At 37.5% G+C, this 14,304-nt stretch overlaps 1 protein-coding gene across 1 annotated transcript in view; it reads left to right on the plus strand.

Annotated features, from left to right (window-relative positions):
• The first annotated feature begins 8,447 nt into the window (after positions 1-8,447).
• The window catches only part of LOC105386424 (zinc transporter ZIP11), a 51,537-nt gene continuing 45,680 nt past the window's right edge, over positions 8,448-14,304 (plus strand). Inside the window, exons 1-3 of the mRNA XM_048631568.1 lie at positions 8,448-8,754; positions 8,839-9,064; positions 13,187-13,374. Coding sequence (XP_048487525.1) covers positions 8,647-8,754; positions 8,839-9,064; positions 13,187-13,374 — 522 coding nt within the window. The 5' untranslated portion in view covers positions 8,448-8,646. The remainder of the gene's footprint in view (positions 8,755-8,838; positions 9,065-13,186; positions 13,375-14,304) is intronic.

The following is a 14,304-nucleotide window of genomic DNA, read 5'->3' on the forward strand; positions in this document are numbered from 1 at the left end:
TTTGTCGCCATTACTGACGCTGCAAATAGTCCACAATGATTGATGAGAAACATCTAGAACCTTCCGCGTGCCGCCGTGACACGGAGACTTTGTCAGGGGATAAAGCACATTGTTGTGATATCGACCAGTGCGCGGAGTGCAAGTTTTTACTCCGTTCGAGTAGTGGTGAATAAACGTGAATTCGCATAGCGCGGGGGAGTCGATCGCCACCGGACTTGTAGGTGTATAAAGCGAGTTTAGCGGTATACGCGTTGCACAGTGCAACGCGTATACCGCTTTTTTATGATGCGGATCTAGTGCAACTTGCACTAGATCCGCACCATAAAAAATTTAGTCGATTATCGCAACTCGATAAGTTAAGAAAAACTTACACTTGGCTCTCAGAACAGTAAAGCAGTACCCGTTACGCAATACATCCCAGATGGCCAAAGTAAGCTGTGTGACCGAGCTTTTAGCGCACTAATGGCGGCAAAACTGTAATTCGCATGATCTAAGCAACATTGTGAACAACTTACGCTTGTTACGAAATTGGCTTCGATGATTATACATTTTACCTAGGCACCTAAGTAACTAACTACCGGTGAGGGCAGGGAGACCAGAGCAAGGAGAACTGACTTCCTTTGCGATTCCTTGATAATGAGATTCAATAGCGAGAGCATCTCTTTATAGCAGGATCTTTGCAGCTAATGTGTGTAGATGATACCGATAAGATAAGTACCTACTTATGTAAATAGTAAGTAGGTAGGTAATTCATTTAAAATTATAAAAATATCAGTTAGGTAAGTATTATTATCATTATCACACATGGCAAAGATGACAAAGCACTACTGCACCTACACTTACATGATCTAGGTGAAGGTTTTGAAGACTACCTATCTTTGTACCTATATACATATATGCGACATGTGGGTCACAAGACCGTTCCGCCAATAGTCACCAGAGCAGTGCTATGAAATTGCTAGTGTTAGGCTCACGTTAGGCCTCAGCACATGCACTAGCGGACCTGGCCACGACCGTGAAACCCCAAGGTCTGTGCCGGCCCGTTCGACGTGAAATGATAATTTAGTACCTGCCTACCTAAGTACGTAGTTAATTTGGAGCAATGGCAGCGTTTAATGTGAGAACTGAGGGCCTCTTTAAGTGTAACGGAAAATTGGTCACTATCTAAACTTAATGCGGTGCTTCTAGTTAATATCTCGAGCGCATTCAGCGGTCGTTGAAATTTTCTTAGCAAACCGCGTAAACTGTTTGGATAACGGACCGTTCACACGGGCATCCTCCACGGATGACCGCAGCTCACTTCGACCGGATTAATCGTAATTTCAGAGTGCCATAAATAGGGCAGAAACTAGAGGCCGGAACAAGCGGGCAACTGGCACATCGAAAATTTAAAATAATGACGATCTAGCGGAATGACGACTCTCTGAGCGCTCTGCTGGCTGCGCCCGCGCCGGGAGCTTGTAATCATTGCGTATGTCTGCTCCTACAATAATTGTTGCATTCGTTACGATTACCTCAAGCTGTTAATCGAGTTCATAATTGGCTCTCAGTTTCAAAGCTGATTGTTCGTCGCAGGTTGTGGCTCCGACAATAGGCGGCGAGTGCCGTTAGTCGATCTGTGTAAATTGCATGTAATGCACGCTGGAGCGCCGCTCTTTGCGGTGTTTATTAAGTAGGTATCATAGCAGTCGGCAGCTCCTCCTCCTTGTTAATTGTCAAGACGCGATGTGGACCGAACGGGACATAATGCTACACGAGCGGCGATCGCTGCCCCACACGTGTGGTTACCCTAGTGCCGATGGGCAGTGCTTCCACCCTATTGTAGCGTACCTAGTTTGAACACGCACTACATATTCAGTTAAATGCTGTTTGTGTACGCACACCTGCTAACGTCTTGTCCGTTGAAAATGAATGCTTGTGTCCACCGCCCGCCCGCGCAATCTATTTGACCCTCATCACAGAAAAAAGATATCTTCAGCTTACTTGGTAAAGCTGAAGATATCTCTAACTAACTCGGGACAATACCGTTATATCCCATTTTATGCTTATCAATCTATACAATTATAATACTTACACCTAATGGGGAGTAACGCGTGTGAATTTGCCGCTAGGGGCGCTGGTGTCGACTGAGGTTAAGTGACATTTTACTTTTCATATAATTTGTTTGGCGGGCTTCGTGATAAATTATATTTTCGTTCATTTCCCTGTTGAAAAGTGATCTCTTTTCGCGAAATTATCGCAAATATGGATTATTTATCGATGAATGTGCACGCTTTGAAAGCTGAATTAAGGAAAAGAGGCGCATAAATAAGCGGTCTCAAAGAGCAGCTAATTCAGAGGTTAGTTTGTTTACTGTTTACAAACTTATTTTTTACGAAATGTATGCTTGTTTGCTCAGGTAACAGCTATGTTTTTGCTTTTTACAGACACCAAGACTATGACCGTAACAGTAACTTGGTTGTTAACGTAGAGGACAGCATCATACAACAAAATGATTCAGTGTATACTGTTGAATGGCCTTAAGAAACTTTGTATAGCAGTGTAAACACTAAAAATGAAACTCCAGATCTAGATATTGTCACCAATGAGTAACTACTTTGGAATTTATGTACAGTGTACGGTGGCCTGCGCCTAAAAGTATACAGGCGGAGTTTTTAAAATAGCGATCCCTGATGATGAAGGGACCAGCTACATCTGTTATAAATCCGGGGATGTGTTGTGTGTGATGTGTGTAGCAGTGGTGTTTATGTGGATGTGCTTGAGCAGCATGTGAGCTTGAGATCGCTATTTTAAAATCGCCGCCTGTATACTTTTAGGCGCAGGCCACCGTACATACCATCGCTCTTATGGTGAATGAAAACATCGTGATAAAACCTGCATATCTAGATTTTCGAACCCACCAACCTGCAGAGGACCAGTGTGGTAGGAAATGGTCCAAGCTTAGGAGTGGAGTTTAGAGTTAGACCTTAAGGCGGACATGGACAAAGGCTCCATTCGAGTGAGCCAGGTGCAGGTACTGACACCCCCACAAATAATAGAATACTTAGTATACTATACTACCATTATTAAGTTTCAACTAACAACTCAACCAGCATTCATTGTGTGGATTACTAATGTGTTATATTTTTTGTATAGCAGTGTGTTTAAACGGAGAGGATAAATAAAAGTTAAATCAGTGTGTAATTCTTTTGATTTTTAGTGTATTTATTAAATGCCTAATCCTTATTTACATTATGTTCTTTCTGAAATTGTTTATAATGATTTTCACAAACACGAGATTATCGGATAATAATTATTTCACAAGCCACTGTTTTAGAACAGTTTTATCACTTGGTAACATATGTCCTCCTTTTCTTTCCCAATATAACGGATCTGAACAACATTGCGGAATAGTAACTCGATATGATGATAGTTATTTTATAATTAATAAGCTTATAAGATTCAAGATTTAAAAACTTTATTTGGCGCCAATTTGATAAAGTCGCCTTTGATAAATTTGACAGCTATGGTACCTCTTTACCTCAGTCGACAGTGGCGCCAACTGGTGAGCAAAAACACGGTAGTCCCCATTAGGTTGGTAAGATGAAAGTAAACTATCTTGGCAGCCTAGTATATATACTAAGCTGCCAAGTATACTATCCAGGTGTGCCGAGATCAAGGTTCTATTAAGTATTGAGAAATAGAGAGACAGATACTCGTAAACGGACGAAATGGACAACAAGGGGATTCATTACTTTCCTTTTCAGTGAAAACAGAATGTTTTGAGTTTTCAGTGAAATCACAAACGAGTACCTATAATATAAGGAAATATTATTATTACCCGTGTATTGTTGATCTTTTTAATTAAGTACATACAGTCGGTACCTAAACCTACCTGAGTAAATACTCATAAATGTTAATTATTGTATGTTTTGGTACGTATTCACTTATCAAATATTTTTATTTAGATGGTAATAAGACATCACGGAGACGTGAATAAACAAACGTAGGAAGGTAGGAGATATATTAATCCTAACTAATATATAAATGCGAAAGTAACTGTGTCTATCTGTCTGTCTGTTACTCTTTCACTCCAAAACTACTGAACTGTCTGGACCTTGAGAAAGAACATAGGCTACTTTTTATCCCAGAATTACCACGGGAAAACTTTTAAGCAAAGCTCGCGGGAACAGCTAGTAATATAATAATCCATTTTAATAGTAGGTAAGGTTGTTATTGGTTGCGGATGACATGAGGTTGCAAAAAAAATAACGCGCAGTAACCTATTATTAAGCTAACTATGCATATTTAAATGCATATCGTGAATTTTCACGAATTTCTAAAAGACGTAAGTACGAGTACCTAGAACAAAAGTGGTTCATAATGAATGACTGCCTGAATCAGTCCCTTCCAGCTTACTATACCTACCCGTTTTGCAACACTCTGTATAGGTGTGGCATGGTACATACCTAACAGAGTAAGTGCGAAAGTGTTAAGTATTTAAAAAAATCTCGCACTTATAGGTACCTTGGGGTGGGTGTTGCAAATGGGTATACTAAGCCGAAAACGTATGATAAGCGCGGAAATTGAATCAGAATGTAAAAAATCGTGAAAAAAAACTTTTTCCATAGAAACTTTGTTGGTCACGTCACCTTTTTCGGCCACACCCTGCATATCCATGCCACATATCTACCGATTCCGCGAAACTACCATCCGCGCACTTTTCAACGGCAACGGCAGCGGCACTATACTCTAATTTTTAATTCCGCGGAATTCTGACATTTCATTAGTGATAAGGTCAACCGGGGCCAAGTCGCCTACGGGGCTAATGCCTCGAATCCATTTATCTTCCGAACCACATACTATAGAACTACTGGAGCCATCTGCTATCTATCTTTGGAACTCAAACTTTTACCTCTGACCAATAGATGTCATATCCGGGTAAATTTTCTTAACAAATCTGCCATTTTAATTTTTTCACCTCTTTCGGCCTCCTCAGGTTTCCTGACACGTTTTTTTGAATCGTTCCAAATGTGTGTTTGTTTAAAAGAATCTATGTTTCCTAACTGTAAATACTGTTATTGTTTTGTTGCTTTACATATTGTTTTGATTATTTTATTGAAATAACGTAAGATTCAGACACAATATGTAATTACAAAATTGTAGGTTTAGCTTTTATTTTGGGGTAAATGCCTCTGGGCTGTTGGGGCTATTGCCTCTATTGCGGCGCAATAGCCCCATTTTCAGAGGTTCTAAACATTTTATGTTATGATAAATGTATTTTATACACTCACGAGCAATGAAAAACTTCCAGTGACATTAGCACCAAATTACTCCTAAACGAAAAATACTAGGTTAATGACGCCTTCTGCAATATTGAAGAACATTTAACAGCGTATCAGAATTAACATTCTTAGATTGGTAATTCAACTAAAACGTAAATAATTTGAATATATATTAAACTAAATGTTTTATAAAATTGGCGTCATTTGGTGTCGCCATTATAATGTTGTTAACACGGTATATAGAAAATAATCATACAATAAATAATAATTAATAAAATAGTCATATTAACAGAATGATCCCACTTATTTTTAAAACTTTAAATAGTTTTGTAATTATTATCCTTGTAAGAGCAAAATTCCGTCAGACTCTAAAAATTGTATACTTACTAATTTAAAGTTGTGGTTTGATTGCAAATTAGAAAAAATATGCCCTTGTATGCTTTTATACTGTATTTTAATTTGTCATGTAAGTATTTATACTTTTTTAAGTCCAATAAAGTATTCATAAATAAAATGTTGAGCACCTCTGGAATCTTGGATGGGGTAAATGCCACTACAAGAAATTAGGGCATGTAGGCGACATAGCCCCGAAAATTTTTGATCAACTAATTCTCCTTAACTAAGCGCAGTATTTAGTTAACAAGCTAATAATTAGCTACGTTATTAGTAATACTATAAATTATATCTACTTCAACTTGTAAAAAGCTCTTCCAAGTACACAAAACTAGTGAAAGAGGCATTAGCCCCACTAGGGGTTATTGTGCCTAAAAATCCCATTTTTTGTAGAAACGTCGTTTACATGTAGAAGATATTTAAAATTATACAAATTTTATCAAAATATGAAACTAGATAAAATTTCCTAATACGTATCACAAGTTATAGCTTAATAGGGCGTATAGTCTGTTTGTTATGATCAAATGAATATGAAAGTCAAAGTATTGTGGCGCAATGGCCCCGGTTGACCTTACCACTAAAAAAGCTCTTCACCGAAAAAAGGTAAAATTTGGATCCATTTAAGGGCAATATTTTTTTAAATGTTTTTTATAGAAAAACATTAATCTTAATATTTACTTGCTCAAGTTAAGTAGGTAATACAAAAATAACAAATATTTCAACACTAGCTGTTGCCACGAGCTTCGCTTCAACTTAATTAGTTTTCCCGTGGGAATTCCGCGATAAAAAGGCTACTTTTTATCGCGGAATTCCCTGGATTAACACATAAGCTATTATGTGTTAATCCAGGGTGTCAGCTAACTCCATTCCAAATTTCATTAAAATCGGTTCAGTTGTTTTGACGTGAAGAAGTAACAAAGGTACACACATACATACATACACACATACTCACAAACTTTCGCATTTATAATATTAAGTAAAATCACGACTCACGACCATTGTATCGAATTAATTTTAATTACTTTATTTTATTCTTTAGCATGGCATCACTTGCTACTAAATTCAGGGATAACAAACTTTTTTAATCGATTTCAAATAAAAGATTCTCAATTCGGTAAGTACATAATATGTTCGGTATATAGGTACCTAAGTAAGATTATTGGAACTGCACCATATTAACATATGACAATCTATTAAGCCTAAGAAACAAATATGAATTTTTTTATTGTATAAGTATGTTTAAATGTTTGTTGGTATGTATGTTTGTCCACGAATATCTCGGAAACGATTGATCCGATTGTTACTATTCTTTTTTAGAGTTCCGTACCTGAAAAGGAAAAAAGGAACCCTTATTGTTGTCCGTCTGTCTGTCACCACCCTTTTTCTCAGAAACGGTTAAAGATATCAAGCTAATATTTCATATAGATGTACATAATGATGAAATTAAAAGGAAAAATATCTCAGGTAAGTAGGCTTGTACGGAACCCTCAGTGCGCGAGTCCAACTGGCACTTGGCCGGTTTCTTATCGTTGACTTTTCGCGTTGTGATAGTTTGTTGATTTTTATAAACGTTATGGAGCCACAACCAGGCCCTTCCCAGGAAGCGGCCCCATCTGACAGAGCACAAGAGTCAGACTTTCTCTCTCCCAGAAAGAAGCGTCCTCGTGGTTCTTTTGCGCCTAACGTAAAGACCATCATTCTAAATATTTAAAAATATAATATAGAAAATTGTCCGGATACAACTGATGTTCAGACTCGTATTGAAAAAAGTACCCAGCCCAAAAAAGGTTTGTGATCTCTGACATGTCAAAAATGGATAACTGTCAGAATTCCGTGAGATTAAAGATTAGAGATTAGTCGGCACGACATCGACAGGTAGATAGGTACTCAGAATATGAACTATTAGCTCCATCTAAGTTGGATGACATATTTTGTTTTATATTATTTTTGTCAATGAACGGACCGCCGCCGAGTGATACCCTTATTCATAGAATTACCCGTTTTATACATTGTTCTTGATTAGACTTATTTCGCATTGATAACTACAACTACTAAGACTCTTGTAGGTAGGTAATACCATAGAAAAAAATACAATAGTACCTAATACCGTATAAACAATTTCGAGAAAACTATCGCGTGTTTAGAAAAATTTGAAAAAATAACAACATGATTTGGTGGTATTTTTAACAAATTTCAGAGATTCAAATATTTCATATATGCCTAGTAAATATAAATTTTGCCTTTTCTAAATTCATTTTATAAAAATTCAAGGATTCTGTTTTTATTTTATTTATTTTATTTTATTATTGTTAAGGAAACATACAGAGCAGATGGATGCATTAAAGTTAAATACATAAGTAGTACTTTTTCCAAAAAAGTTTCCATTAATATTTAAAGACATTTTAGTTTTAAAAATCCACAATACACACTAAAAACTTAACACACACAAAAACATGGTTACACAGAGCAATTTTACTACAAAATAACAGAAAAATTACAAAGGTCACAGAAACTATGCAAAATTTAAGATACTACAAGGCTCAATATAATAATCCTTATAAACCTATTCACAAAAGGTATTCATTAGGTATTTTTTAAATATACACATTTTAGTATGGAATGGATCAAGTTTGGAGAAGTTTTTATTAAAAGACGTACATGAACGTGATATAAAAGCGTTTTGAAATGCTACCATAAATTTTGTAGAGAGAATTTATAGGAAATTGGCCGCCAAATTTTTACATAAGCCTGGCAGCATTTTCAATAAATGTCACGTACGCAAGAATGACAGTTTAATCTCTGTGTCATTTTCACTTTAATTTCAGAGGAAGGATTACGATTATTATTACGATAACATGTGGGGTGTATAAATAAAAGAAAATATAGTTGAGCCCGCAACAGTTCACATTGATAGTGTATTGACTAGTGAAACGTTATGTGCATTAACCGCTGTTTAGTTTTGCATTTGTTTACGTAAAGTTCATTCAAGATGATCGAAGGGTACGGTGCCGTGACCCAGGCCCTCCTGGGGACGCTGTTTACGTGGGGGCTGACTGCGGCGGGCGCCGGCTGTGTTTTCTTCATCAGGGGGAAACAGGTTTATGTCGATTTTGAGTCATTATCTTGAAGTTTTGTCGGTGCTTTAACCTTTTGTTTACATGTGTGTGTGCTATTATTTCAGAGGAAACTTCTGGATGTGTCCCTGGGTTTTGCGGCCGGTGTGATGACGGCGGCATCGTACTGGTCGCTGCTGCAGCCGGCTATACAGATGTGTGAAGACTCTGCGCTGTACGGGCGGTTATCATTTTTGCCAGTGGCCGCTGGTTTCTTGGTCGGGGCCGTGTTTGTGTTCTGCACTGACCGGTTCCTGGACTACTTGGGAATAAGTTCCACAAATATGATGATTTGTGAGTATTATTTTACTGACTTTCATACTGCTTTATTTTGTTATTAGTTAGAAAATCATATGCAGCATAAGTAATAAGTTTTGATGATTAAATGGAATTTGTTTGGTAGTTAAGTTATAAAATCCTACCTATAGTGTTATAAGTAGATAGATAGTAGTGATGCCACGAATAGTGATTTGGCCGAATACCGAATATTCGGCCGGCACTCTCAGCCGAATACCGAATATTCGGCAGGTGATTCAGTATAATTCAATAAGTTGAAGTTTTATTTAAACAGTGTTCTTCTTAATCTTACGGCAGATCTGTACAACTGGTGTTCAACCAATTCGAATCAGCAGCCAAACCCTTGTATATTTTGTTAAAAAATACCTGTGTCTCAGTAGCGGGTATTGTATATTTTATGAAGAAAAGCGCAATCGTCGCAAGCGCGATGTTGTATTTAGGTTTTCGCAATTAGGTATTTATTGTTTGATAGTTAAATATTTCGATTAAATTGATATTTTTATTGCCTTTTGTAAGATATTTGCTACTTTTTTAAGTATTCGGTATTCGGCCGAATACTACTTACTATTCGGCCGAATACCGAATACTGAAAAAACTGGCCGAATAGGCCGAATACCGAATAGTTGCCGAATATTCGTGGCATCTCTAATAGATAGATAGATAGATAGATAGAATATTCTTAAAGTATTATAAACCAAAACAAATTTATGTTGTAATTACAAGCACTTTGGAGGAACCAATTGGTATTTGGTTAACAATAAAAATAATGAGTACTTACTTACTGACTTACAAATTAGTGAACAAATAGTAAGAATATGTTCTTTTAAAAATTTACAATTATATATTTTTTTGTAATTTTGTAGGGATCTTATGGCTATATTCCTATATTTATTATTTTTAAGCACAAAAATTCCAAAGTCACCTATAGGTAAAATTTAAGATGGGTTTATTGTTGATTTGACTAACATTTATTCAGATTAATGATAAGTTACCCTCTTGACATTGGCTGGTTTGAGGTTGAGTCAAGGATTTTAGAATCAGTTTAAAATAAGTTTAAAAGGTCAATAATTTTACAAAGTCACCTTTTTGCCTTTTATAATTATGATATGACCTATAATAAAAGGTAGGCAGTTTTTATTATTATTAGATCCCAGTAAAGGCAGCATGCCTTTAGTTTCAGTACCTATCTATAGGAATATACTAATGTTAGTATAGTATAGGTATTATGTTGGGTTCATGATCAATTGAAGCAATTAATGCATATTCAGCTGCTAACAAAAGCACATTCTAAAGAAGATCTTAAGGCATTATCATACACTGCTTATTAAATTGGCCATAATATTCAAGCTCACTCAACATTCGCAAAGTAAAGAAATTATAATTGCTTGTACATTTTTTTAAAATCTGTGTATATTTTAGCATTGTACAGTGTACCTCTACATGATCACAGGGAACTTTGTTCATAGGAAATTAATTATTTTACATTAAGAAAAGTATTTCATAGAAGGCATGGAAACTAGAGTAGGTAATTTAGGATTAGGCCTAAAAAAGAAAGTCATCATATTTTTTATTCCTGAAATTTGAATACCTACATAATTAACTATGAAAAGCTATAATTATCTTGAAGCTGAATAAACAAAGTGGTAATTGTGTATTTAGTAATTAGTTTCAGTGGCATGAATCTCTTGACATATTTTTTTATCATTATCAAGGGCACATTTAACAATGACTGCCGAAAATGTAGCATCTATGAAGTAGCTATCACACGTTTACAGAAAAAATTATGACTGGTTTTATTTGATTCGTTTAACTGAGTATGTTTTTTATAATTTTGCTGTTCAATGCTTGTAGTAGTCAAATCATAGCTTCGATAATTTATCTTATCTTCACGACTTGTTTGCTCGTGCATACGGCACATAAATGAATGTTATCATTATTGACAATGAGGTTTCTTATGCTGGAGTACACATATTATTAATTTGTAGGTTTGTTGTACAAAGAGACTGCTCATACATGCCATGTGCACGTACTGATATCTTGAGATTGAGGCAGATAGCGGCGTAATTAAACAAATTAGTTGAGTTGGATTTTTTTAATTTAAAATGTGGTACATGATTTATGCTCTAACTTGACCAGGGGCTTTATAGAATTGACACTCGGATAGGTACAGGTATAGGTATCACTGTTGTATATGTATTGGTAAACTATATAACCTATTGCATTACTACACTAAATCAGTGTTTATACAGCATTTGAAATGAAATACAATAATGCCATCCAAATATGGATATTTTATTGCTTTAAATATATATTTTCTCTTAGCGGGAATCTTACCCAAGGTCTTCCACAGAAGAGAACACTGTTAACTGTTGCACCAGCCATTAGTCAGTTAAACATAAATTTACGAGTTCAACATGATCCTCATCAGCCCGTCCGCTGCTGGTCATAGGCCTCTTCCACGCAACACTCTCCCCTCGGCTTTCCTCATCTAGCCACTGCTGACTTTTGTCTAAGATCGGTCCAACAGCTCCTATAATTAGGACCAAAGATAGAACAACCACTTTACTATAACCAGCCAATACTGATTTTCTGTGAATTCTTGTGTGTGTGCGGTCATTCAACCCATTTTTAATTTATTTGCTATAGATAATACATTTTTTCAATACTACTCGTAGTTCCAGACGATTAGGCTAATTGGCATACTAACTATTGAGTATTTAATGAAACTAAGTAGGTTTGAGTGAGTATTAGGGTTTCTGCTCGAGAATTCTCGAGCTCGAGAAGATTCGAGAAATTCGGCTTGGTTCGAGACGAGAAAAAAATCTGAAGACTCGAGAATTTCTCGAGCCTTGAGATAAAAATTAAGAATATGCAATTCGATTTTTAGTGCGCCGCCGCTGCTTAACAACACACACGCATATGCGCGTGTATTATGATTTATGATGTTTCACCCTCCATTTAAGCAAGTGCTGTACTGATAATACCAATGAATGATTAAAAAATAACGTAGTAATAGTTACTGTTTTTTAGTTCAAGACGATGTTGTTTTAACTCTATTTTTTTATCTAAATGAAAAACTTCGAATCTGTTTTATGATTATGTTTATTTGAACCTATATAATTTTATTGGTAAAGTCGTGAAGATGATATCGGCCAAATGGGCGCTGTCACAATGGCATACAGGCATCGTTATATGGCATTTCTCATCACTTCAGCGAAAACTTCGGGCAAGAGATTCTCGCACTCGTGTCGAATGTTGTATTTTAGGGCATCTAGAGACACGGGACTTCAAAAAACCCCAGAAAAACTGTCTGAACAATTAAATCGGGCGATATTGCAGGGAAAAATGACAGGTAAAATAAAAAAAGGCGACCCGAAAACTGAATAAATACAATTATTCCGCGTTCTTTGGAAGTATATCACGTGGAGTGATATACTGTATATCACTCCACGGATTCTGAACTTGTATCCTACTATTTGTCTAGCCCACCAATATCAAAACTGATTTGAAATTGACGGCCATTTGCACAAATGAGAGCAACTTTTGCAACCAATAGTGTGATTACTTTTGCCCACCTTCTACTAGTAATTAGTAGCTAGCTAGACAGCGAATTATGAGTATAAATAAGTCGAGTATTTTCTTTTTTTATTAGGTTGACAAAAAAAAATGTGTTTTAAAAAAAAATTAGGCTTTTTTCTAAAGGTCTTTATAGAAAGGCTCGAGACTCGAGAAGACTCGAGAATTTGGGCTCGAGAATTCTCGAAGCTCGAGAACGAAAACAGGTCGAGAAATCAGAAACCCTAGTGAGTATTGAGACTTCATGCTAACACATAAAATTAAAACAAACTGGATGTCTGAGTGAATATTGTACACTACTACCTAATACAATGCATGGATTGTTCTCCCGAACACATAATTTTGCGTGCACTTCGCAAGTTTATTCATTGATGCGATTTTTTATGGCGCAGAAGAGTCGCCACCTAGCGGCATAAACATTTGGATTGTTACTCACTGCTTAAGTTAAGAAAAACCTACACTCAGATCCTGTCAGTCCTTACGTTTCCATCCAATATAAAAAAAAGGAACAACCAAATTAACAATCTTAATGTCTCCTTCCAGCGATAACCAAAAGCAAAGAGTCCAAAGAGAAGCTAGAAGACTTAGAGATGATGACGGCTCTGAACCGGAGGGCGTCCAACCCTACCAGCGTGGTGACGCTGGACGGCGCGCCGCCCGCCGACTTCTCCGACTGCATCAGCAACCAGCACTCGGCGCAGCGGAGGCGAGGGCACCACCAGTCACATACGGTAGGCCACCTTTACTTTGCTAGCTTTGTCTTTTTGACCTGTATCTACGTGCTTAAGCTACGCACGAAGATGCGACGTGAAACGCGCTCTGTGATGCTGTAGTGTAGTATGTGCGACATAGGTAGGTAGGTATGCTTGTGTCGCGCCGTCATCCCGCCTCGCCTAGTGTCTGAATAGCACGGAGATAATTTTGCACAAATACACGACGCGTCCCATAAGGTATTCCATGTATTAGGACACCTGGCGGTGGCGGCACGCTTGCGTAGCGTCGCCTTCCCTCCGGACGCTGTCTATTGCATCTTTAAAGATACATAGTATGGGGCGAAGTTTTTTTGACATATTCGGGATAAACGGTATACTGAAATACTAGTTTATTGGGTATCGGTCACTCCTCCTAGTCCAACATAACACCTGGAGATGATGACAGCTCTGACCCGGCGCGCGTGCAACCCTACCAGCGTGGTGACACTGGACGGCGCGCCGCCCGCCGACTTCTCCGACTGCATCAGCAACCAGCACTCGGCGCAGCGGAGGAGAGGGCACCATCACTCACATACGGTAGTGCTCCTTTACTTTGCTAGCTTTTTCTTTTCGACCTATAGCTGACACGCGCGAAGCCAGTAACGACGCGACGTGACACGCGCTGTGTGATTATGTAGTGTAGTATGTGTGAAATAGGTAAGTATCCTTCAGTCACGTCGCATTCCCGCCTCGCCTAGTGTCTGAATAGCACGGAGATAATTTTGCACAAATACACGACGCGTCCAATAAGGAATGCCATGTATTAATACTCCTGGCGGTGACACGCTGGCGTCGCGTCGCCGCCACTTTACGTGCGCTGTACAGTCATCGTCTATTTAAGGAGACATAGTATGGGGCGAATACGGGATAAGCGGCATCGGTCACTCTTCCTGGTCCAACATAAGACCT

Source organism: Plutella xylostella, chromosome 29 (assembly GCF_932276165.1).
Source record: "Plutella xylostella chromosome 29, ilPluXylo3.1, whole genome shotgun sequence".
Classification (NCBI taxonomy): Eukaryota; Metazoa; Arthropoda; class Insecta; order Lepidoptera; family Plutellidae; genus Plutella; species Plutella xylostella.